Source organism: Falco punctatus, assembly GCF_963210335.1.
Source record: "Falco punctatus genome assembly, chromosome: 3".
Classification (NCBI taxonomy): Eukaryota; Metazoa; Chordata; class Aves; order Falconiformes; family Falconidae; genus Falco; species Falco punctatus.
This window is the reverse complement of record NC_137582.1, coordinates 60641716-60669103: the sequence shown is the minus strand read 5'-3', so window position 1 is coordinate 60669103 and position 27388 is coordinate 60641716. Positions and strand designations below refer to the sequence as shown.

Genomic DNA, 27388 nt, shown 5'->3' with positions numbered 1-27388 from the left:
TTAAGTTCTACAACCAGACAATTAAGTAAGTACAAAGAGCACAATAATTACTTCACACAGCCAGTATCGTATCGTGCCATGTGTGGTAACGTCTTTCTTCATTTCAGTTTATTTGATCTAGTGATATGATAGACCGATAGACTGGCTTACAAGTCCATATTCAACTCAGTTACCATCAGTTTTAAGAGAACATTGCCGCTCAAAAAATACATAGATGTACAAAAGCTTGAAAACTGGAAAGAGTTCAAGTAATTCAGGGATTTTTCATTCTCATTAACTGATAAGAACATTTCAAATTTAAACTCTTCTGCTATAATTATATATATAACTCCATTTCCCCAGTTGAAGTCACATTATTATATAACAAGTTGCTTTAAATCTAACCAGTAGGTTCATCCTTCCTCAGAGGATTTAGGTGTGGAATATGCGAGAGGACAGGTGATTGTTACCCTTGTTACCTGTACACCATCTACATCAGCCTGTGGAGGCAGCTGGACCCCTTTGAGGATGACTCACGTGTGGCCATCTCTGTATCCACAGGAAAACAGTCTTGGGGTGGGCAAACTAGGAGGGTCCTCAGTCAGGTGGACACAATTTAATGGTGGAGTCAGAGCCTTGGCATGCATGTTTCATTTGAAACACAGCTTTCTGACAATCCTGGTAGACATTAGCCAAGTTGGCCAAGTCTTCCCCCCCCCCCCCCCCCCAATTTCCAGAGATAAATGAAGATCTGTTTAACTGCTGCCAGCTTCGTTAGCTGATTGGGGGGGGGGGGGCTTGCTGGCTTGGCCAAGCACTGCTCTGAAGGTTAGGTTTCCTGAAGGCAGGAGGGAAATCCCCCCATGACTACTCTGGCACTTGTAGAACAAGCAATTTGTCTGCCTGGCTGCTGAATGTATTAATATTTGAAGTTAATTTGTCTGCTTGAATAATCTGGTGCCAAATCATGTAGCCATTTATCAGTTGTAATAGGAAGATGCTGCTCTTGCCCAGGCGCCCCTAGAAGGCAACCACCATAAACTCAGCACATTTGACACAGCTGATTGAGGAAAATTACATTGCAATATTGTTCTGACTGCTTGGTTACAAAAGGTATGTAGTAGCTTTATGTGCAAGGTTGGACTAAATCATATCTCCACAGTCCAGATGAAGTGTAACAGATGAATTTGCACTTGTACCAGCAGGTTAGGGGAGGGTGTCTAGTTCTTCCTAAGAGTCTCAGCTAAATGGAAACCTCATGCAACAAGTAGATGTGTTGAAAGAGAGCGTTCTCAGCAGAGGTTTTTGGAGGGGAGAGAATGCTCTATTTAAAAACACATAAGGTAAACAACACCCAAACTGATAAAACTCTGCCCACCTTCAGCAGACGACGCTCTGCCCCAGGCTGTGCTGCTGACAGATGTGGTGGGATGGCAGACGGGAGAGCAATGCTGTCAGCATGAATGAAAGCCTTCTCTGGAGAACACATATTTGGCAAAGCCACCTGTGAAAACAGATGCAGGATGACCACAGACTGATCCTTGAAGAGATCCAGAATGTGGGTCAGAGGGATTTGGCAAGAGGGGATGTTGGCAGTGGGGAGGGAGGGAGGAAGGAGGGAGTGCCAACAGAAGGAGAGGGAAGCTCGATTTGACCAGCGTGCTTTGTCATCTGATAGAAAGACAGTACAGTTTAATATATCAAAGGCTTTTATTCAAATCAGTTACAACAGCACTCATTTACCGACCCTTTTGGTTGTCAGACTGAGGCATAGCTCCATGCTAGGCTGCCTAAAGAAGGCAGAAGGCAGACTGATAGCAGTTCATTCATTCATTGTCATTGAAAGAGGTACACATTTGTGCATGTGCTGTCTTCTTGCTTGATCTCGACAGAGATTGGTACAGGCAGGCTAGAATTACCAGGATGTGAAAATTATCTAGTTTGGGGGGTGGCTTTTATTTTTCTCATATCCTACCAAGACAAAGCCAATATATATATATACACAAACTGAATATCATGAAGCAAAAGTGTTGCAAGCCATTGGCAGATGGTTTTTTAGCAGTGGTATCTCTGTGGATTTGCTTAAAGGCTGGTTGTTTTCAGATGGAGACTGTAATCATTCCAAAATACAAGGCTGCAATCCACCAGCACAGCTGAATCTGTGCTGATCCCCTGTAATGGCAAAGCAACGTTTTGTTGTGTGTGGTGTGTAATATTGATTAAACTCCTGCACATGGCCAACAAAGGTCACTCTTCTTATTCCTGGCTGTGCGAGAGTTTCACAAGTGTTCCCACCAAACAGCGCAGAGGGGAGAACACAAAGACGAGTAGATAATGAAGTCTTCAAGGACCAACATCAAATTTCATCCCAATTCTTATGTAGTAAGGCAGTAACTGTATTTCACTTCCAAGACTTTTCATCCCCAAAAGGCTTTATATTATAGGCCGATTGTTATACACCATATAAATCAGAATTTCAAGGGGACACAACAGCAGGCTAGCTCTCTATGCATTCAGCTCCACTTCTAAAGGCTACAAATACAGAGAGTAACGAGACTGGATACATCCCAGTATCTCTTCGGAGGCTGTAATTACTAACCTGATGTGTAAGGTGAGTATTAAGTATGTGATTCAGCATGGTGCTCTACCTTCTGAGTTATCTGAAGTTAATAGTTTCTGAGGGAGCAACTCATCAGGGTTAAATGCCACCTCCTTGCACAGCATCTACAGTTGTGCCGGTCTGGAAACTCTCAGGCAGGGCTCTGCTGCACCTGTAATATTCATTCATGGCATGACAAAAACACTAGCAGAGGGTTTTTTTGTTCTAGTAACTGCTGGTTATAGACAACACTTAACATGGACTGAATACTGTACAGATACAGAGAAGGCCAGGTATCTGCCCCAAATTTTCTGCCACACACAATTCAATTCCATGCTTTTATCACTTCAAGTGTGGGGGGGTCAATCTGTCCTGTCTATTTAGATTCATTTTAAAAATGTGCTTTTAATAGCATACATCACGTGCTTAATTTTAAGCACTTAAGCAATCCTATTCATTTTATGACAAGCAAGCTCCTATTTAAAACTTTTTGTTGAAGCATGTAATTGACTGACAGCTGTAAACGTCAGCCCTACGAACACTTCTATGCCATCTGTGAGGAGCTGACCCCAGTGAGCAGCTAAGGCTCCAAACAACTACTTGCACACTCTCCCCACCCCTGGTGGGATGGAGGAGAGAATAAGAAGAGTAAAAGCACAGAAACTCGTAGGTCAAGATAAAGATACTTTAATAAGTGAAGAAAAGAGGAAGAAAAGTGGGGAAAAAAACCTCCAGCTGATGCAAAGGCATTCACTCACCACCTCCCACAAGAAGACCAATCAGTCAGTCTCCTAGAAATTGCTTCCTCCCCCTCTGCCCCCATTTTGTTGCTGAGTACGATGTTGTGTGATGTGGAATATCTGTCCCAGCTGTGTCCCATCCCATCTTCTTGATCACCCCCAGCCTACTTGCTGGGACAGGGGCAGAATGTAAAACAGAGAAGGCCTTGATGCTGTGTAAACACTGACCAGCAATAGCTAAAATTTTGGTGTGCTATCAACGCTGTTTTAGTCACAGATGAAAAACACAGCACCATATGGGCTGCTATGAAGAAAATTAACTTCATCCCAACCAGACCCTATACAGCATCATTGGTATGACACGTACAAAGACTGTTGAGATCAGATGCAAAATGTGTGCATCGGATTGATTTTTGTGCAAGTGGGACTAGGCAAGAGGATATTAATGTAAATGGTTGTAGGACTAGGAGTTCTGGTTGCATTTACTCAGGCTTGGCAGCAGTATTAATGTATGTCTAGCATGAATGAGACTTATGCTTTAATTGTGGCCCCCGAGTACATCTTCACAAAAACCCGAATTACTAGAAATATCACAACTGTAGAGATACAATTAGAAGTCTTCTAGCTGTTACTGAAAACACATCAATAGAAGTGTTTCACGAGTAAAAATACCATTGCTTGGAAAGACTGTCAGTGAACGTGAGATATTAATCTCTGCTGACACATTCCCTTAGACAAGCTACAACTAGCATTGCTCTCACTCTTCATTGTCAAAGCCCACCTTTTCCATGCTTTTGTGCATTGAGTACTGTCAACAATATTAAACAAAACCTTGGCAGGGTGATTATTGATGCCAACCTCTTCCAGCCTCACATCTCCCTTTTCTCAAGTCATATTGCCCAGAAGGAACGTCATGTGCTGCGATGGCAGGACTCAGGGGTGGAGGCTCACGGGGCAGGGGATACAGAGTCCTGGGGTGAGAGGCAGGATGTGGCACCAGAGGGCAACGCATCCTCCAGAAGGGCCCTTGGAAGCTCTGATGGAAGATAACAGACCTGAAAGCAGCGTAGCACCACAGCTATCCTGCTCTGACTGGCCAGGCTGGGCCAGGGAGGTGTGACGGCCTTGCCCTAAGAGTCAGTGGGAAGCTGGGGAGACGGACTGGAGGAGGTGGGGGTGGTAGGGGATGGTTTTCAGGCTTAGAGCAGATCAGGTGAGTCTGGGGAAATAACCAGTGCAGGAGCTGCCTTTTCAGCTTTCCACAGAAAAGTCTGCTTTGAAACACCCAGCAGGGGTGAGGAAGGCATTTTGCTTTTGCTGTTTATTGAAGTTTGTGAAGGGTTGACAAGGCTTTGGAAAGGTTCCTTCATTAAAATGGGCTAGGATGCTCAGCTAGCAGCTAGCAAGGGCACATGGAGCAAGCTGCCTTGTGCCAGCGGCGTACAGAAAGCTCCCACAGGCAAAGCATGTGAATGGCTGAGGCAATGTAAATGAACCCATCAGCTTATAATTTCACCACACAGACAAGGCCTAGCCTATGAAAAACAAACAAACAAATGAGCTTCAATAGAAACAGCATTATTTTTCACACAGTCTGCTGGGTTTTACTGGTACTCTGCCCCAAAAATGGCAGTGGTCATCGGCTTCCTTAATAACCACCAAACAACAAAACTAAGCTGTACATTTTTCTTTTATTCCTAATTTAATTTTTCTTTTAATAAAAAGCGAGTATCTGGCATCAGATAAGGGCTGCATGAAATTTTGTAGTCTAAGGCTCCAAGCTGATAAAGAAAGTGTAAAGCCAACAATAAATGTAAAATGATACGACAAATCGTTCTGCTACAGTGATCTGCCTACATACCTTGCTGTTTCTGAAGGCAAATGCTCTGCTTGAAGAAGTTACTCTGGGAGGCACAGCAACCAAATTACCTTTGAATCAGAAAACTAATGAGGCCCTAAAACCTCAAGTAAACTTACGAATCACTTACTTTCCTTTAGTCATCCTTGATTTGGAGGGGGTGGGGAAGACACAAAACCACCACAAGGGAAAGAAGACTCAGCGGCTGCTCCTGCTGTGAGTGTTTTGGAGCGAGTAATGCCAAGGGGTTTTAGGTTTGCTATTACCATTACAACCTCTCCAGGCCTCCCCGAAGGAAGCTGCCTGGAATAGCTGCTGCTGGAAGTGTCAATTTATCTTCATTGCCATACCTCAAAGAAGAAAAATCTATTTGGGTGTTTGCTACATGTTATTAAAGGGCCAGTGTTGGCTGAGAAGGGGCATACACAGTGAGCAGGTAGACCTGGGGAAACACCCACATACAGTGAAACGAGAAGCGAATGTTTCAGAGATGTTAAAGATAAGCCCTAATAAGCTGAAGGAGAAAGCCAAAATTAAGGTGGTTGTGATGCTGCATAGCGTCTTCAGTAGTACAGAGACCCTTTTGAGCCACACTGTGTACAGCTGGGTAAGAAGCTTTTTCTACGTTTAGTTTTTTTAATCTTACTATATGCAGTCCTTAAGCTTTGGGTTAGTACTCTGAGAAGCTACCCTCCCAGTGATAGACTCATGTTGCTGATAAAGAAGGTCAGGAAGCTGTTGGGAGCATTGCTGTTAAAAAGATACAATTACCTGCATGCTATCAGCTCTCTCGCCATCCCCATTACTGCTCCTTCAGAACAATTTAGTAAATATCTTCTACCTCAAGTCCCAGAGAGACAATGAGTTGGGTGATGTAGAGGAATTATAGAGGAATGAAGGCAGGTTAATTAACATTGATAATATACAGCTGTGGGCTGGCTCCAGGGGCAGTGGGTTGGCTGATGTGGATAATGCACAGCTGTGGCTGGGTCCTGCGAAGTACTTAAATAGCTCTGAGGGGTGTGAAAGAGGAGCACTGGATGAAGAAAGACCTGGAAGAAGCAGAGAGAGGGAGAGTGTGCATGTGTGTGCGCCCTGCATGTGGGAGAGACAAGGAGAGACCCTGGGAGAAGCAGAGAGAAGAAGGGAGCCTGGGTGAGGAAAGGCTGGTTGGAAGAGGAGCCTTAGATGATGAGAGACTTTGGATGCAGCAGAGGCAAGAAGTGGGGTTAACTGGCCTGAAGAGGATGGAGAAAGAGCATGGACAGTAGATGAACTTTTGAAACCTTGTGGGGGTTTGGTGGTTGTGCTGGGGCAAGGCATGGGAACTACTTATTGAAGTTAACCTGGTATGGGGTGGTAAAAGCCTTGTGTAGCTGGCTGGTTTTGATAGTGCTGTGACAGGGTGATACCTACAGCGAACCATTTAAAGCATCTCTTTATTCATTTATGTACCTCTTATGTACTGGTAATTGAAGAAAACATCTCTTCTTATGATCTTCCAAGCTAGGACTGATGTCTCTTTAGTTCTGCTGCTGTACTGGGCTTGTAATTGTGTAACTTCCTTCTGAAGAGGGAAGTTGGTTTCTGAGCACTTAAAATGGCTGTCACTTCTCTTTTTCTTTCCTTTGTCTCTTCTAAAATGCCACCCTCCAGGTAACTTCCCTAAAGCCTGTGCTGCTTCTTGAATACCTGCTGTCCATGTTAATCTCTTCTTCCTGCTCCTTTCTGATCCCTGAAGTTTTCTGTATTCCTAACTCCCAAAGTCCGCATCTGTTTTTAATTCTTGCCAAAATATTGTTACCTAAGCCTGGATTTCTCTATCATTTATGTTGACTGATAGCTGTAGTATAAGAGTGAGGAAACAAACCTTGTTGTGCTTTCTTTAGCTCGCTCCAGTTTTAAGGCATTGTAGTTCACAGAATGTCTTTTGGGACAACATCACACAGACTCTGTAACATGGGTTTGACTATGCCTATGTCAGAAGAAGAACAACAAAAAAAGTAATGTCAGTAAACTAACAAGAAACACTGCAGAACTCCCTCCTCCTCATCCCCCAAGACATACCTGTGCAAAGTATGTCTGCAAGAATACAGCAGCTGAAATAATGTCTAGCAGTCTCTGTCCTTGGGAGAGATTGCCATGATTCTTGCTGCACGTCAATAAATCTCATTCACATTTGGGATCACATTGCCTGCATCACCATCTGTCCTTCAGCACACTGATCCATCTTACTAATACTTCTTGAAAGCATCAGGGAATACTGGACACATACAAGCGTGTTGCAATGAACAGGTCATGGAACCCGACTTTGTAGTGTCCCACAATTAATACAAAGAAGCATGCGTGGTCTATTGAGCTGGTTGTGAGGAATGTGATGTTAGAGGTTTGGATTTTGTTTCTGAACACTAGGGGTTTCCAAATGAATCTGAGTATGCTCTGCAATAGGCTGAAGCGCTACAGGGTTTTTCCAAGGGCCATCATTCTCCTCAGGGAAGGGGTTGTTTTTCCTAAGTTTTTCTGTACCTCTGTGCAATTTATAGCAATGGCCCATACTTGCCAGCTAGATTTTAAAGCAATTTCAAAAGAGATGCTTTCCAGCAGCAGAGGAAGTCTGTCCTCGTATCTTCAGATCTGAATTTTGACGTGGTTTTGAACTGGCAGTTGACAAGCTGTGAGTCATTCTGTCCAAGCTGGATCTCTTGGATTTAGAGGTTCTCAAAAGATTGACTGATACATTTATATAGATACTTCCCCCATTCCAGATGGCTAGCCCATTAAAAGGATCGTTTTAAGAGCTGAAATACTGTGCAGTCTGCAGCTTCCTTGCATTGGGTTTCCCAGATAGCTTTGGAAGGCTTCAGTATTCAGCAGTTGCTCTGTCTGCTATGCCTCCTTGACACTTCTGGGTGAGAGAAAGATCTGCAGTTTCAGTGGACAGTGCAGCAAGCTGTTGCTGGCTCATTCTGCTTTCTTGCTTCTTCATTGCTGTGCTTCCTGTACCCGTGAATGTAAGGGGAGTCCCAGCCTGTTCAGACACCAGTGAGTGCTCTGGAGAAAAGGGAACCATCCAAACACCATGGAAGCGCAGTACTGCCCTTCTCAGGACAAGCAAGAGCTTTAATGGTGTAAACCTGTCCACTGGCAGTACCGGTAACAGCCCTAGTAACAGGACACTTTTACTTGCTTTCAAATCCCCCACCAGTCATTCTAGCATTAGCATCTTTAACATGATGAATTACTTCCCCCTCACAGCAGTTGTTCTTCCCAAGAACAGATGCACCATCACCCCTTTTGCAGCAGCGATCCCAGAGCGAATGGCAGGGCATGCCCAGGGCTGCGGAGGAATGCTGCGACAAGACCGAGTACTGCAAGCCCAACATCATCTCTTCTTCATACAGCAGGGTGATTTTAAGGTTCTGCATTTGTGCATATGCATCTTTAAACATTCAATCCACCTCTTTTTATATATTGGCATGGCACATCTTGCTATTGGCTGGATCAACACCGGATCACACAATGACCACGCTCTGGAGGTAGCTCAGTATTTACAAGAATTAATCTTAAAAGAGGCTTAGTTGAAGGCACTCAGATGCCAAGAGATATTAAATCAAATGAGATTTTATCATGTATGTAATTATTTATTGAGCTGAGAATCCATACAAGGTAAACAAATGTTTACACTATCATACAGTAAGCATTTCCAGGGCTTAATAAAAATGATTGTCACTCACTGTGCTTCACAAAAAAATTAATTTCAATGAATAAATAATTTGATGAAATCAAAAAAGTATTTACAATATAAACAAATGAAAAAGCTTTGGATATATTAATCTGAGCATCCTGTATTTTGCATTTTCTAACCCTATCTCTATCAAGATTCTCTCTCTGAAATGGTACAAAATAGAAGAAATCACAACTCAACAAAGTTAACATGATTTGGTATATGTCTTTCCATTAGTTCAGATAAGCTACATATGATTCATTTATTATGCACGTGTTAGAATACAAATATAACTAAAATAATATCTTATCAAAATGCCAGACAGCATTCTCCACAGAACAAAAATGTACACTAGGCTGTGACAATAACTGAGAATCACAGGCAACGAAATATAACCAAAAAGTACAAATTCCTTCATAAGAATATAATTGTGCTCTCTTATTTACCAAAGGACTATGCTGCTTCACCACATCAATGGCTATGTACGAATACAGTGTTCAACAACTGCCATGTGGTTTGGTGTACGTTCATATGGGTGTCAAGCAGCGGCATTATTGTGGAAAACGGGCAGTGCAAGCAGTTTTATAAACATCTTTTTGGGCTCTTAAAAAGAGCCAATTATACAAAGCAGTATAAGCATAACACTGAGAAGTCTTCATCTCATTTACACAGATATCATGAAGCAACTTGCTTTGTTTGTGGTGGTGAAAGAAGGATCTGTCTGTGCTGTTTATGCAATCAGCCAGAATTCAAGTATTCCAGAGCCACTTCATAGCAGAATTTGTATTGATCCTGAAAAATCAAAAGAAAACCACAAAGTCAGTTATTGAAGGAACTTAATTAAGGGGATCAATATTTCTCTTCTGTTAAAATTATTTACTTTCAGCTGTTGTCAAAGGGAACCAGTTTGCAAATCCAATTTATATTCAGATAAGAAAATCTTTATATTAACCAGACAATAGACACTACACACAGTCACTTATGGTACTGCTTATATTAGATGCGTATTTAGCTGCTCTAATAGACTTGTAAGAGAAAAATTGACTACACGTAAGCAAATTGACTTGCAGCCCTTCTGTCATCTGTCAAAATGCTCATGTAGCACTTTGCCTGAATAGGAGTTATTGACGTTTCTCCCTGGAAATGTTATCTTAAAATAGACTCAGTGTCTAGTACTTCCCAGGTCGTAACTTTTATTTTAATGTCATTCATATACTTGCAACGCTTCAGGGCAAGAGCTGCTTACTGTTCCTTCTCTACATACAGCCCAAACCCACGCTGTGAGATCAGGTCTGAGCTAAAGTAATTGGATTAATTCCAATTAATTTTTAGCAATTAATGGTGATGCGTAAGTTAGGCTGTTATCTGGGCTAAGTTTTCAGGTGCCAACTGGTTTTATTTGCAGCTGCTTGGAAACCGGGCCAGTTCCAGGGAAATACCCTTCCTGTGGCATGCAAACCCAGTCTGCAGCCTTCAGAGCCAAGGGGCTGTGGCTTCGCCCCTTTCACATCTTCAGCGGTATAGAGAGGCCAGTGCTCTGATGGCAGTCACTGATGGCCTCACTGCTTTGTGTGGGCACATGTATCCCTCTTCTGTTTTCATTCTTGCTACTCACAATAGGGAGCAATGCTACAAACATTTAAATGAAACAAAAAAGCTGAAAGAAATAGTAGGTGCAGGTTCCCTGAATCCAAGGGCTCTGGTTTCTAAAAATTCAGTCTGGAAATACTTGCCAGTTTTATGACTATTGCTGCTGCTGAAATGCCTCTTTCTCTTATGCACTTGAATCAGATAATAAAAGATAACTAAGCATGTACTATCACACAGGAACAACAGACTTAACTACCTGAGAGCACTCAGCCTTCACCTTCCCAACATCACAAGCAGGAAGGTTAGAATTACACTTCAGATGTGTTTTATTTTTCATTCAACAAACATTTTAAAGGATTGACTCTTTCGGCCTGTACTTGTGCTTTTGGGTCAAATTTTAGCTGAAAGGAGAGTCAACCTTAACATGTAAGGACCAAATAATATTGCAACAATCAAAAAGCCATTAACAAGCATGGAGAATTTCTAAGTTCCTTTGTTGAGAGCTGTCACTTCAAAAGAAAGCAAATCCACTGTGGACGTACCACCTAAGTTATGAATGAATTGCATGTAAGGTTTTAAGATCCTGCAGGGTTCCATAAATTGCTTGTGTCTTCTTCAGAATGAGAAAAGAATAAAAAAGAAGAAAGGAAAGAAAGGAGTACTATGTAAATTATTCCTTTTCTGCTTTTATTTTGCATATATGTTTCTAAATAAATGAAAATTATTCTATAACTACATAACAGCTCAAAACATGAGATCAGGCACTCATCGGTTTCCATTTTCCTATGATCATTTTGTGCTGATTTACTGATCCAGCAGAATAAGCCATTTTTAGTAAACTGAATACCTGTCTTAAAGAGCAGACTTCTATTATTTCCCACTGTGTTCACTCATGTGTGTCCCTCATACATTTTTACTATTCACTTGATGGTGGATACTAAAAGTCTCTTTATGTTAGCTAGCTTCAGATATATATATATATATATATATATATATACACACACATATATACTTTTTTTCCCCCTAGGACACCTATTGGTAGGTCCAATAACATTTACCACAAAATGCTTTGGGTGGTCTGTAACACATTTTGTAATACCATGTGTTACCTTTGTTTGATGGCTGAATTTCATAGATTTCCATATCATATGGATGTGGCATTCAGATTTTTACACTTGCAGGAAACCCAAATGTTTCAATGAAATTAAGAGATGAATCTCTAAGTATGGGCCATAAACATTGCCCTTCTTCTTGTCAGAAAGTGCATAACAGGTATTGATAAAGCAGTCTTGAAACTATTTTTGTGAAATATTGTTATAATTCTGAGCATTTCATCTTTTACCACAGAATTTTACAAATGTAGATGAATATTATTGTTCTCATTTTTCAAATACAGAAACTGAGGCAAAGACACTTTAATATAAGAAGGGTCATAAAGGATAAAGTCAGTAACAGGATCAGGAAAAGAACTCGATGTTCCATTTCCCTTTTACCATGAAACAATCTACACGGAAATTGAAACCTTGCTAACTCAAATATTTGTTCGTACAACGTAGCAGACCAAGACTGAAGAGATGTGGTTCTAACTCTGCTCTGTCAGTGAATTACATGATGATGGGAAAAATCCTGATCGTCTCCTGCCTTCGTTCCTCTGTAAAACAAGGAAAACAATACTGATCTCCTTCACAAGTGTTTTGAAGTCTCCTAATGGAAAAGCCTTACAAAGCCTCTCAATGCCATCCAGATATTCTCAATACCATCCTCAATTTGCTAAAAGCTATTTTTATACTCTAAAATAATACATTTAGCTTTTGATTAAAAAAATTCTCTGCTGAAAAATGGAGACAGCTGCCTGACAAATCTATACCTGGAGAACTGTCACCAATGGGAATTTATAGAGAACATTTTCTTCAACTGTACATCTTCACACTGGTAATTTTCTTTTTATTTTTATACTATAAATGAATAAGAGATCAGTGAGTTCTGTGGACTTAAGCTCTGGGAGAACAGAGAACAGCAGGCCTGCCAAGTCTCTATCCAAATTATACTATCTGAATGAAGAAGTAGGACATTTTTCTTAATATCTCGGAAATAAAAATGTAAGGTTCTCAGCATGATGATTCTCCTCCTGAGAATATAAACTACAGGAAGAGGAGCCAGCTAAGCTGTTCCCTCCCACCACTGCAAAAACTTGATAGTTTCTCACTGCTACAACATCCACAGTTGCTGACTCATGGCCCCGTGGTGCTGCTTGTAAACTCCCTCCCTGCTTCGCACAGCTGGCAACATCTGGCTTTTTTCCATGAGCCTGGCCAGAGCAGGGCCTAGGGGAGGGTCTGGGACTGCACAGGTAGGCTGAGTGAGAGCACTGCGATGGAGGATGTGGTGGGAGCTGTTCTTCCATGGGACAGACGAGGTGCAGTGATACATGTGGTGGGGAAGTGGATAACCCTACCCATCCACACATGAGCCTGAAAGCCTCACTCTTCCTTCCTGCTTTCTGCACATTCTGCAGCGTGTTTCACACCCAGATCTCAGTAACTCATCCAAGAGAGGAGGATCTTTCCTAAAATTACAAGAGGCTGGACCAGTTCTGCGAGATGCCTCCTGCCTCACCCTGGGCACTCTGTAGAAATGATGTTGAAATATGACTCAAACTTTTTTAACCAGAGCTTGCAAAAGTAGCTCAGATTGGTTTAGCATCCCTGAAGCTGCCCAGACACTGCTTCCTTCTGCCTATGATGCTAAATCGAATACAGCTGCCTCTACAGCAGGATGTTGTAAAACAGTGTCATTTATAGCCCAGGCTTCAGAATAAGGTACCATGCTACACCCATCTCCAAGTATAGAACTATACACTGGAGTGTAAGAACCTGCTGGTTTAAGCTGTTCTGCAGCTCTTCTGGCATAGCAGCTGGCACTTCAGCAATTCTCCATTTAAAAAAAAGGCTCATAAAACACTCTCTAGGAAAATAATTGCACATAGCCCCTTGTTTCTGAACTTCTTTAATCTTTCTACGAGATACAGCAACCGTAATTAAATGCAATATTCTGGATGTCAAACTGAAATTCATGGCTTTGATAAATATTAGGCGATTAAGCTATTTATAAAATATATAATTTGAAAATCTGGCATTTCATTTTACATAACTATTATTTCTACTATGCAAGGGCTGCACTCCACTTGGCTCAGCCTGCTAGAAAAGGAAATTAATAAGGATGTTCGGCTGAAAGTTTAAAACTCTTAAAAAACTCAAATGAACAGAGACAAAGTCTCCTTGGGAAGAAAGAAGTGTAAAAATACTCTTACAAGTGAAGTGACTTCATTATCCCTTTTGAAAATGACTTGCTTGCTTTGTGAACAACTCCCACTGCAAATCCTGGAAATCTTACTGAGTCTTCTGAGAAAAAGGAACATTCTCTATTTAGTGGTGCAGTTAAAAAGCTCATACCAGAAGGTCCACCATGTTAGGCTTATTATTCCTCAGTGTCTTCACAGCATGGAATACATCAACAGCCCTCTGATGTCGAAGCATTTCACAAACAATACTGATTGCACAAAATGTCCCACTGCGGCCACCTCCATTCCTACAATAAAAGTGATAAAATGGCTCAGTTACAATTGACTTTATGTTACAAGTTCGTACAGCACCAGGGATGGCTACAAAAGGCATGAGTTCCAGTAGGGAGAAAACACAGAACATTCCTGCCCCCAAAGGCTGCCGAACTCTAAGCAGAACATAATTTTAAATTGGAATTAATGGGCTGAAAGATCTCAAAGCAGCAATTCAGAATTCAGAATTCAGCAGACTGAAAGCCTGGAGGGAACTGAATGGCTGAGTTCTGCACCACCCTTCAGTGAACACTTGAGAAGCACAAAGAGGATGCTAAAATAAGAACAAGGTACTTTTAGATTCTGTTCAATACCCCTTCGTGCCGTAAACACACGATTGCAGTGAGCATCAGGCCTGGAAATGTTATAGAGAAAGTGGATCTTTGAGTTCTTTTATTCCAGATCTTGGTGTTTTTCTCCTGGACCCAAAGGCATTTCGGAGGGACAGCAAAAGTGCCCAAAGTCTCATTTGTAGGAGCCCTTCTGGTGGCTGTGCATTTGGCATGGCAGTAGGTGGTGCTGCGATATTCCCTGGCTGATGTGTTCACCCCTGGCAGCAGGCAGAGGGGCCACCTGCCTGGCAATGACTACTTTTAGAAGTGTATATATTCCCCCTCCACCCACAGTATCGGAGGATGAGAACCCAAAGTGACTTGCTAACAAAGAAAACAGGCACAAACGTTCATATGCATGATCAAAACCAGTATTTAATAATACTTTAGCCCCAGTTATTTTTAATCTTTAAGAGAATATCTTTCTTTCCGGAAACCCTATTATTTCTACAGCTGTTCTAATCAGAATCTTTAGGCTGTGCTTCACCGAAAATAATAAACTTTAGTAATTACCAGAGTGCAGACTAGTTAGGTAGCAGGCCTTTCAAACCAGCTTCGCAAATGGTTGATTTTCAAAGGAAGATACAACGTCGCACATCTGTCACATCCAGACAGTATGAATAGAATGCTCTCTGCTGCCAAAACACTGCCTGATATTGTGGGACTCTTTGAGAATTTTAATTAAAATAAAGTAATTTAAAAGGATTATACTAGAGCTTTTTCTTTCTTTACTGCCTGGAAGTGACGCATGTGTGATGTTGTACAACTATTTAATATCATCAGCCACCTCAGAGATAACAGTAATTTGCACTTCAAAAGGGTCTTTTCAGCTAAAGATCTCAAAACATTAATTAATCACACTGCACAATGCCCCTTTGATGAAAGCATTATTACCCCCATTCTACAGATGGGGAAACTGAAGAGCAATGACTTGTTCAAGGTCAGTGATAGTGGGAATTATTAATTCATTGTTGGATTTTCCTCCATCATTCTAACATTGGGTCCCAACTTTTGGAAGTGTGGTAGCATGTGCTTTTCCCATTAGCGTGCCCCTTCTCTGTCATGGCAGCATCTTTAAACAGATGTTTAGAGGAAGAGGGATACAACTTCAAGCACTGAAGACCCAGTCTTAAAAGATCAGGTACTGCTGAGGTTAAACGGCATGTACAAGTATTAGGCCCTATCAAAAGAAGGATGGTGGCAGAATGGATGAGAGCCTGCATCAGTGGAGCACAAAGGTCACAGGAGGACAAAAATATATACCATTATTACAGAAAGGTAAGGCAATTACAAGATCATTGTAACTGGTCTATCACGTCACGTTTACTTCTGTGCTTTATGTCTGGAAGAGGAATCACCCCTCCAATACTACTCATTTCTACAGTCCTTATCTGTAGAAATAAAAGGTACGTTGTTCTGAAGGTACAGTTTTGATTTACTCTGAATAAATATGCACATTTTCCATTTGCAAAAGTCACTGGACATCTTATATAAAATAGAGTTAACTTGTACCCATCATCTTTTCACAGGGATCTACCACGGGACAGAGAGGGAAACTTATGAATCTACATAAAAAAATCATATAATTCTTCTTGTATTCAAAGCTTGTAAATGAACAGTTTATTTATCCAGTTCCAGCTTAGATAGATGCCTCTTCGCCTCTTCACTTCTTCACAAATCTTGTAAAACCTGGCACAAATTTCTGTAATAGTACTCCCTTACTTTCTCTCTTTTTTCAGTACTTACAAGCAATGTACAACTGTGCGTCCCTCTCCCCCGTTATATTCTTCCTGCCACTTCTCTACTTGGCGGATGAGCTTCAAGAAGGAACGTTTAGACACTGGAGTGTCTCTGTACATGGGCCATCCCAGGAACTGGAACTGCTGCACCATCCGATAGCCGTCTTGGGGCTGTGGAGATTCAGACAAGAAGCAGGAAAAAAACCCAGCATTTTTTTGGTACGTAATTTAGATATTTGCATCAGTGAGGAAAGTTGTTCAAGCAGATCACTGCTGACAAGCTACTAATGTAATCTCAACTGCCCTTGAGGAGTTATGACTTTTAATTTCCAACAGAGTTATTAGAACAAGAGGTTTTAAACAAATAGACTAGAATAGAGCAGGATCTCAGCTGCAGGATCAAGCAAATAAGATCATAGCTGTAACTTGGTAGCAAAGAGGGAGTTGCAACACAACTTCAGTTATCTACCTTTTTTTTATATGCTTCAGCATTTTGAAGAATGTTTGTGTGCCTCTGTCGTTTTTTACAAGAAAGGTCAAAACTTCTCAAGATATTTTGAAGCAGGAAACATTAAGAAAAAAAGAAATGAAACCCTCAGATGTTTCCAGCTTATCAAAAATCTAACTACATTTTATTTTGTTGTGTGCTTCTGCAGCAGTCAGAACCCCTCTGGTGAAACGTTACTGAACAGTTGCTTTATGGTGATTTTAAATAAAAAAGGAGCATAGAACAAGTATTAGTGGCAGAAAATTACAGTCCTTTGAAAAGGTCATAATAAACACACACATGAAAACTTTTTTTGTAGTCTAGGATTTGCCACTTTCACTTCTGTGCAAAGTGAGGGCATTTTAGTGCCACTTTTAAAATGAGCAACACACAGAAATATTGACATTATGATTTTTTCTCTAGAGTAAGAGGTAATAGAGAGGAGGTAAGATTAACAAGATGAGGGATTGAGACAAAGTGGATGCAGCATTAGATATGTTCTTCAACGGGTTTTGTCTGCTTTATGCCAAAATTTGGAACCTACTGATTTCCTGGCCAGTTTCTTTCAGCTGATGGCCTCTCTTCCCCAAGCACATCAGCCAGCCCCAACGCCTGCTAAAGCTCACATTAACACTGCTAGGGATTGTGTTTTTATGTTGCCAGAGTTGCCGTGAATGCAGGGCCTTCTTAGTATTAACGAAGTATCTTGAGGCTCACAATCTGCTTCCCTGATCAGGTATTAGCATGTTTTTGGGGCCTTTCACTGTCCTGAGAGCTACTACTCCTACAGAGGAATGCTGCTTATTCCTAGCTATGGTTCTTGCGTGACTGATTCCAGTCCATTGCAAAGGCTCCCTCCACCTGGATGGGAAGAGACGCCTGGGCTGTGGTGGAATCTTTTTTTTCCACTCAGCTTGAAAGACGTGCTTTGTTTAGTCTGTCAAATTTATGGAAGCATAAAAGCTGGATATGAGAACGTACTTGTCCCTCTGAAGTGCTTACATGTACTATGAAGTGTGATTAGTGGGTAAAAGCCCGAGACTGGTATAGAAAAACATGCCTAGTATTGGTGCGCAGCTTGCTTTGCATGACACGGGATACAAGTATTCAAGATGGCTAATTTCAAACTGTTGAAAACAGCACTGATTTCAGCATTTCCTGGCTACCATACAATCTGAATACTGCCTTTATTTCATTTGCATTTAACGCACTTGAGATATGCATTAAAATATTTTTTACTTTAATTACACATAGAAGGCTTTTTTTCTCATTGATTATGGTGTGACTCAGTATTGCACCATTGCTTTCAAATAAATAAGCTGAAAAATGAGAATGGTTGTAAGTGAATTTTACTGTCATTTTTTTGTGATTTGAGTAGAGTCATCTACTGAGACAAAATTGTTTTGCAAATAACATCCTTACTCTGGCTGCGTTATAAATTCGGAATATCCGGCTGATTATGTCTTCCTCTAAATCAGCTGACACAAACTCCACCTGAATAGGACCGTGTCGGTGTACTCCATTTTCTGGCCAGTACTGAGGACACAGCTATAGAGGACCACAAACACAAAAGAACACAGTTAATGGCTTTGAATTTCACGGTGCCTCAATATAAACTTCCATATTTTTCTTGGTGCTACATTTATTACTGAAATTCTCCCACAATATCTTTATAAAATACACAGCACACCACCTTCCATCGGTTTGGAGCACTCCGCTTTTACTTATGTGGAACAAGTTTAAACTTTCACTTTTCACTTAACTGAACATGCAATACTCTGTACTCGCCATTCTCTGGTATTTGGAGTAACACATTTCTGACACTCAACATCAATTCTGTAATATGTTAGGACAGGACAGGGGGATGCTGTCAAATATTACCATATCTTGGAGACAGCATGAAGCCTGAAGACCAAAAGCTTGGTATCTCCAGCTGTCCACAAAAGTTGGTAATAATTCAAGCTACATCAGAATGTGTGCTTTATACTATGAAGGGTGCATCAGCTCTCAAAACTTAGGAGTTAACTTTCACATCTGTTTCACCCATGACTGATGATACCAGTTAATACCAGCATTGCTTTAAATTTTCAACAACTGCTCAATTTCATCTTATGAATGCCATCTGAAAATAGCAAAAAATAAAATATGCTTTCTTTAGTGCTCAGAAAACATTACTTCTAGGCATCTAAAGATCACAAAGCAGTATTACCATTATCCTGCACAGTTCTAGTGTCTAATAATATCACAATGGCTTAATCCAGGAACCAATTATCATCTGTGTTAATGCTTTAAAGATTAAATCAACACTTTGCAAGCAGGTTTTTGAAGGTAGACTCTGCTTGTCCATTTTTTCCCCATAAAACTCCTAATGACATTTTCCCAGGGATATTTAGAGCAGTTCAAGCACATAGCTTTTGCAAGCATTCACCAAAATTAAGTACGAAATCATGAAATTTTGTTTGCTTGCAGAAGCATTGATGTCATATTTGGAACCTTATTTTATTCAGTAAAACAGCTGTGGTCTTCATCCTGCTGCATTGCTCTTGGTGATCCAGAGCTGAGCTGACAAATCACATTTACTCCAGATGTTGTTTTGCATTTCTTGTAACACTTAGTCCTCAAAAAAGCCGTTTAGAGATGACTACATCTTAGGAAAACATAATCATTTACTACATCAATTAAAAAGAAAACTGGGTCTGATTTGCAGGAGTTCACTTAAGTTAAAAACAGAAATTTTGAGAAGGAAAATATATTTTCATTTATTTTAACCCCCCAACATGATTCAGTCTGCTGAGCAATTTACTTTCCAAATATTGTCTAAATCTTACAAAAATTTTTATTATGAAATACGCTAGTGTACAGGATAGCAATATACAATCCATACAGCTATTGTAAATGCCAGTGCTCAGATCATTTAACATGTGCACAATTTAGTACACATCCTTCAAACACATAGGAATACTACAGATCTTTGAAAAATGCTTAAATGGTAATAAGCAGAGCTGTTGCTGGAGCTGTTTTAGGAAGCCAAGATTTTCAAGCTCCAAAGAAACTAAAAGCATTTAGGTCTGCGCATTTTGCATGCACGTGATGCTAGCGACTCTCTTTAAGTCACAGTCACTGTGAAGGGTTGAATTTCATTTCCCAAAAGAGCATAACAATCCACGTAAATTATAATATCTAAACAGACCTTTAAACACTTCCACACATACATAAATAATAATTATAACAGTAATTATTAATAGATCTGAATGTAATGTGTGTTTTTAATAAGCTCTGCCCTCTCTCCGCTTCTGTTTGCTCTAAGGGTTTTGAGATTTATTCCTAATGAAAAGATTGTTACTCACATTAGAGGGAAAAAGTTTAACACATTGCAGAGGCAGGTGCATTAACTGCATATCCCAATAGCTTTTAAATCCTGTGAGGCTAATAAATGCTTGAAATAGCCATGCACTATTGTAAATTCAAAACATAGCCCACAAATTAAAAAAACTCTGTTCAGCAGTCCCTAACAGTCTGACTCCCTTGAGTCTTTTCTTATTCACTCAGAAAATAATCTTAGACTCATGAATAAACGTTTTGTCTTTCATTTCTATTTCTGTCCCTGTAGACAGTTAAGGGCTTGGAATCAGAAATTCCATCTTTAAAATAGTGTGTGGAGTTCCTACACATTCCTTTGAAAGACAAACCAGAAGATTAATATGTTTTAAAACCAAATTCTTTGTGTTAAAAAGAAATGAGGAAATGTTTTTCTAAGTATGTGCTACACTCAACAAAACTAAAAAGATTCTTCATCATATCGACTAAAGACGACATGCATTCTGCTACAAAAAATAACAACTGCTCTTAACCAATAATTAACAAATATTTATGTATCAAGAATCCAGATTACCACCACGTTATTCCAGCAGATGGCTGGTGCAGTTTGTTGGAACCAAGGAAATTGTATCTGTTTAAGGACTTGGAACTGCGCAGTTGCGAGCCAGGCTCTAGGACGTTTAGTGATTAATGCTAGTGATTAAATTGCCAAAGTAGTAGGTAGGGGTTTCCAATTTTCTAAAGAACATGTTCAGCATGCACAACTCTTTTGTAAGGTAATTACCCTCCCCCATACATTTCACTGCCCTGTTTTCTCTTCCGAAAGATGCTTAAGTTTCCAATCTTGTTTAGTTCCTATCTTCTTGCTAACAATGTAATTTTGTGCCAAACATAACACATATTTTCACACTGGGAACACCTATACCCTGGTAAGTAGACCAAGGTCACTGACCTGTTTCAGGCAGGCTAATGAATAATTGTTGGCTTCTCTTTATGACTTTTGGCTATTAGTGTGTTTCAGACTTGAGTCAGAGTTCCACAACCATCAGTTTTGGCTTTTAGCGGCTCTTCTCAAAGCATGTTCTCCTATCAGAACAAATGATGGGCACATGCACTTATGTGTGTGTGCATTAACATTTTGGTGGCGAAGCTGCTACTGGTCTGATTTATTCCTCTTTCTCTATGTGTATCTCCAAGCTATAAATAAATTTTTCAGTGTGTTAGTATTTAATGTTGTTTTATAAAACTAATTATGTCCTAAAGCTTTTCTGAAATGCTGAGGCACTAGCATTCCTATTTTGAGTGGAGCAGTTTTCTGGACTTACTTGTGCAGGATCCACATCGTTCAGCATAACTATTGAAGTGCAGTGATAATCTAGGACCAATCTCCAGAAATCTTTGACAGTATTTGGTAAGGGATGCTGTGTAACTATAAAAGCTGACGGTTGCTTGTAGCTCTGCAAAGAAATAACAAGATAGTGAGAAGAATGGTATGAGATAAAAATCCATTTAGCAGAATGCCAGTCATAGCCCCAAAACTTCGAGACTGAAAGCATTATTTCTATTTTTGATGTAATTAATACATTGTTTTCAGCTTTTTCCTGAGCTCTTACATGTTTCAAAGTTAATAAACTGTATTTGAGTAGAATGTAACTTCTGCAGATGTTATACTTCTGAAATGTATTTTATGCCACAGGCACAGAGTAAAATCATCAGAGGTTTTTGCCTCCAATGCAACTCCTACAAAATTTTGAGCAACAGTTTTGTTTTGAGCTCTTAATGGACAGATTAATCTTGGCTGTCTGCGCTTAGCTGTTAATTTGAATGATGCCCAGGAAAGGAAATAACTAGTTGTATTTCAGAAATACTGTTGAAATTCTGGTCTATCTGACAGCAGCGAGGCTACCCAGGGGACAAATTTCAGTGCTTTTGGGTTTTTTTTCAGTAACAGGATATGTCGTTGACTAAACTGTTGGGCAGAACTGTTCCATCATAGATCTCACACTAGTATTTTCACTTATGTCCTCCTGAGTGTTGAAGGCCAGCATAGCCATACTGGGGCAACTGCTGGGAGGGGTTGCCGTTGTCTTCATTAAGGAGGGCAAGGAAGCCTCTGCCTGTCTGGAACTGAAGTATTTGTACCATGACGGAGATGCAATCTGATCAGCTATTTACATCTTTCTTTCAGAGGCAGTCACTGAAGAGATCACAGAAAATGAATCCAATGTGTTTTGGGTTACAGATGAAGGCATACAAGACTTCAGTTCTTTGTTTTGGTTTTGGCAAACTGCAATCAGCCAATATTGATGTTGCTGGTATATCAGTCAGCTGCCTTCTACCTTACTGGTCCTGTCTTGCTGGCAGTTGCATGCAGATGAAAGATGCTTGAAGGGCTCTCCATTACCCCCTTAGAAGCTCCAGCAGATTTTTAGGAAAAAACATTCTCAAACTCATTCTGATGTTGAATAACGAAAATCATCCTTGCTACCACTTTTGCTTGAAGTGAGCGCTGAAGGCTTACATGAGGTGATCCAACTGCATCTCAATCGATGCAAGTGAAGAGGTTGAAATGCATCATCTCGCCTGCTGGAGACTTGAGTGTTTAGAGAGAGGGACAAGTGTCTGCTCTTGTTTGTCAGTGCAGGGATATTGCAGGTGCCTGGCTAGGGTGCTTCAGCTGGAAAGCAACCCAAATCACCTCCTCCCTCAGAGCCTTTTGCCCAGTCTTGCTTTTGGATACAGCTCATTGTTTCAACAACGAAGAAGGGAAGCATTTTCAAAGCAAGTATTAAGGCACTGCTCTTCCTGAGCAGTACATAATTTATACAACAAACCAGCACTGAACTCTCCAGGAAAGAAGACAATGTAATGGCAAGGTTGTAAATGGCAGATCAAGGAAGCTCCATTCTAATACGAAATATCGTTGACCTACTGTGAGTACCTAGAGAAGTCACTTAAACTTTTGTTCTCAGTTTCTCGACACAGATAAACATAAAGATAATACAGCCACTTTTTCATAGGAGTGTTTTGAACTTAGGCTTATTTTAGGATAATGCTTTGAGAACTTGGAAGGAAAGAAATGCAAAAAGTGCTATAATCTGTTATTACTCCAGCTTCACTTTTAAAAAAGGCCATCTACAATGTGTTCATTCTTTGTTAAACTCTGTTTTCTTGTTGTTTATATATTTGACAACCATAATTACTATAGCTCTAAATTGACAAAGATAGTCTATAAATATCTACAGACTGTAAAGGCGGTTTAAGTGTCTTGTTACTAATATTCTATTAGCAGAATTAGAGTTACAATAGATGCATTAGACTACCCCCCCCGCATCCCCCCTGCCCCCACATGAAGAGGAACCATTCATTCAACAAGAAATAAACTGGAAGACTGAACTAATGGCTTGTGTACTATCTTATGCTGACAGACAATTATTTTTTTTTGTAAATTACTGTTTAAATTATAAACAAAGAGAAACGAAATATTACTGCAAACCTTATTATTATTAAGTAACTGCCTTAGCGTCTTAATAGGTAACTCTTTTTTCCCTAGGTCAGATGGTTAAAAATTCAAGCACTAGGGAGAAATCCAGACACATTTAATTTATCAAAACTCCCTGACTTGCTCTCTGAGCGTGGCTTTGGAACCTTGGCTGTGACATAACGTATGTGGGATCCTGAACGTACTTGGAAGTTTAAAGATTTTGTGCCACGTTTTTGGAAAACAAGCTAGAAGGGTTACAGCAATCTTATGCTGACTACTTTCTGGCATTGCTGTTTGGAAGGCTGTTTATTCCCTTTTATTATTAATGATGTAGTGGAGACTTACATCCATCAGTGCAGCATTAATGTAGTTACTGCTCTCCCCATCTATTGTTATGAGGAAAGGCAGGCATCTGTCTGGAGGCAGAACATCCATACAGCGATTCTTTTCATGATTTCGTGGTAAAAGTGCTATGCTGCAGTCTTCTACACGCAGTGTCGGAGTCACCATATTTAAAGTCTTTCAAAAAGAGTAAACAATACAACAGAAAAATTAACACAGCAGTGAAAGCATCCCAAAATATTGAAGAATAGATCAGCTCAGCATTCAGTTTCAGTGGGAATCAACATGCAGAGAAATGAAAACACATCACAGTCAGCAGGGTTTGGAAGCAAAAAAATCCTGGAAGCATACAGATCAGAAAAATAACCTCAAACACAGCTGCAGAGTAACCTGCCTTCTGGAGAAAGGACAGAAGAAGGAGTCTAATGAAGTTCAATAAAGGCAAGTCTAAGGTCCTGCACCAGGGGAGGAATAACCCCAGCACGGGCTGGGGCTGGCCTGCTGGGGGGCAGCTCTGGGAGAAGGGCCTGGCAGTGCTGGGGGACAGCTGCCCATGGGCCAGCAGTGTGCCCTGGGGGCCAAGAAGGCCCATGGGGGCCTGGGGGGCATCGGGAGGAACGTGGCCAGCAGGTGGAGGGAGGTGATCCTGCCCCTCTGCTCTGCCCTGCTGAGGCCGCACCTGGAGCGCTGTGTCCAGTGCTGGGCTCCCCAGTTCAGGAGAGACAGGGAACCGCTGGGGAGCGCCCAGCGGAGGCCTACGGGGATGATGAGGGGACTGGAGCATCTCCCATCTGGAGGACAGGCTGGGAGAGATGGGCCTGTTCAGCCCGGAGAAGGGAAGACGGAGAGGGGATCTTATCAATGCACACAAATATCCCATGTGTGAGTGTCAAGAGGACGGGGCCAGGCTCTTTTCAGCGGTGCCCAGCGACAGGACAAGGGGCAACGGGCACAAACTGCAGCACAGGCAGCTCCATCTGAATATGAGGAAGGACTTCTTTACCCTGAGGGTGACAGAGCAGGGGCACAGGCTGCCCAGAGAGGCTGTGGAGTCTCCTTCTCTGGAGACATTCAAAACCCGCCTGGACACGATCCTGTGCAACAACCTGCTGTAGGTGACCCTGCTTTAGCAGGGGGTTGGACTGGGTGATCTGCAGGGGTGCCTTCCAGCCCTGACCATTCTGTGATTCTGTGAATCACCATACTTTCTTTGAGTAAAAAGAAGGTTTTGCTACCACCCCATTGCATTCTTTTATGATTTAGCATAATTCAATAGCAATTAGTGACAAGTTATTTTTCCTCTTTTGCCATCTTTCCCTCCCAGGCCTGGTCTAAAATTCACTTAAGCAGAAGTCTTTAGTATAGCTGAACTGTAGAGCTTCTAGGGTAATGCTCGTAACAGCTTACCCTAAATTCCTCTTTGATCTGGCTGGAGTTAGTTTGAGGATCCAGTTTATTCATTTCATAGTAAACAGACCTAACTTGAGAAGCTGGAATAGATGTGTCCCCACAAAGACAGGCTTCCAGGATAGCATCATGGATGAAAACATACTGTTCCTGGTAAAGCAATTAAAACAATTACTGACATAGAAAGCATATGCTATTAGTATTTTGGTAAATAAAAAAATTACAGCTAATATAGTTGCCACTAATTCTTTTTGACTACCAGCACTGAAGCAAGAGCAGAAGAAACAACAGCAGTTCATAAAACTTTATCCCTCTCATTTAGAAATTAATATACACGGATCGACTCAAACTAGTTACAAGTACAAACAGAAATGCAGTAACACTCCATAATAAAACTCAGAAGTTTCTCATTTCCTCATTCCTCTGCACAGTTTGTTAGGTTCTATCACGTAACTGAGCCTCAACAAGATGTACTCTAGAACGAATCCTGCCCAGAGAGGCAACACTCATGATATTCTTTTTTTTTGTAAAAAGCATGTTGAACCTTAAGTGCAGCACAACTGTGCATTTGTTTGGGCGGCCGTTCTTCAGGTTTGTGTGTGGATTATTTTATGCACATAATCGAATCCAGTAGATTAACAATACCTCAGTCTGCACCATGTTAACTCTCCGAGATCGAAGCTCTCTCACACAGTTGTATATGTCTACAACACCTTCTCTTTCTGCCATATCTAGCATGATGTCAATAACAATGAAGCATCCAGTTCTGCCAGCACCAGCGCTAAATTAAAAGAAGAATACAGTTAATGTTCAGCAGTCTACTGGGAGATGTAAAGTGTAAGGGTTCATCTCACAGGTACTTGATCATTGGGATGATGACTGAAACTGAGCCTTGCATTCAGGTGTTTGCAGGATTTCAGACTCCATTTTTCCATTCTTGTTTATATTTTAGATATTAAGTTATTATGGCTAGAACTCCAGTGGCTTCAGCAACCTGTGTGGGGATTACACAGTACAGAAGATGCAAAAGTAGGTCCTGAGTTTAGTGGACAATGTAATGGAGAGATTTCTTTCCTACCTACCTGCAGTGAACAACCAGAGGGCCAGCGTTTGGTGGGCTTTTGGATTTGACCTGCCGTACAAATCCCAGCAGGCCTGTTGCATGGTATGGTACACCGTGGTCTGGCCAGCCAGTGAAGTGAAACTGCCGAATTTCTCGAATCTCATGAGCACCCCTCTATTCAAAAGACAAGAGTTGAAAAAGAAAAACAAGCTGGAACGTGAAAGAATATGGATGAGAGACATCGTAAGAATGTAACTTCAGAAGCCTGAGCCTTGCTGAAAAGCATCAACCCCCTACCAACACAATCTGTCCAGATTGCTGGAGAGCTTTCTCATAGCAGGAGAACAAGTTCAAAGGTTACATAACAACTGATTTCAAAGCCTTACAACAAAATTGAGTAATTTAGCACCAGATTGGTTAGAAACTTTTAGTGACAACATAGATGCTCATCTTTATATTTAAGCACTAGCCTGGTTTGAAAACTGTGGCCTTAAGATGCATGCCATCGTCACAGAACAGGTTAGCAGCAAGGCCATGAACATACAGCACAGATGATTTTTTTCCCCCACTGTTCTCCACAGGAGTTTTGCTGTTGACTTCAGGGAGCTATAGCTTCAGCATAATTTTTCTTATCATTTGTCTCCTTCATTGGTCTGAAAGAAACAGCTGAATACAAGAAACCTTTTTGCACCTCCTATCACAGGGACTGTGTCTGTAGCTCCCCACATGCTCACCTTTCAAGTGATTTGCCACAGTCTACAAAAACATGGATATGGTGAGACAGGTATGAATGAGAAGCTGATTGTGTAAGTAATTTCCCATGTGACTTTCTGGAGCAGTCCGGATATTAGAGGTGTGGTTGCTAAGTTTGATTTTCTTAGAGCTTCTATTTCCTCTTCCCCCTCTGAAAATATAGCTGCCAGTATTTTATTCTCATTAGAAATCCACAGAGCAGAGGCCATCATAGATATTTCATAAGCAAACAGCAAAATTATGACATATCATGTCTAGGCTGGACTAAATGTCAGTGATATTAATAACTGGTGGTTTATGGCTTTTCTCCTTAAAGATGTATTTTCTGTCTTGAGCTGGTTTGCATATAAAAGGTCTAAT

The 27388-nt window shown here is 40.9% G+C and overlaps 1 protein-coding gene across 8 annotated transcripts in view; it reads right to left on the bottom strand.

Moving 5' to 3' along the window:
* Positions 1–8796: 8796 nt before the first annotated feature.
* The window catches only part of PTPRM (protein tyrosine phosphatase receptor type M), a 480832-nt gene continuing 462240 nt past the window's right edge, over positions 8797–27388 (bottom strand). For all 8 annotated transcript variants that reach the window (XM_080378965.1, XM_080378966.1, XM_080378970.1 and 5 more), the window contains 9 exons: positions 26295–26449; positions 25858–25993; positions 25213–25362; positions 23809–23982; positions 21305–21436; positions 18084–18209; positions 16182–16345; positions 13943–14078; positions 8797–9692 (listed from right to left, as the gene is read on the bottom strand). In XM_080378965.1, the coding sequence (XP_080235091.1) occupies positions 9639–9692; positions 13943–14078; positions 16182–16345; positions 18084–18209; positions 21305–21436; positions 23809–23982; positions 25213–25362; positions 25858–25993; positions 26295–26449 (1227 nt within the window). In that variant the 3' untranslated portion in view covers positions 8797–9638. The remainder of the gene's footprint in view (positions 9693–13942; positions 14079–16181; positions 16346–18083; positions 18210–21304; positions 21437–23808; positions 23983–25212; positions 25363–25857; positions 25994–26294; positions 26450–27388) is intronic.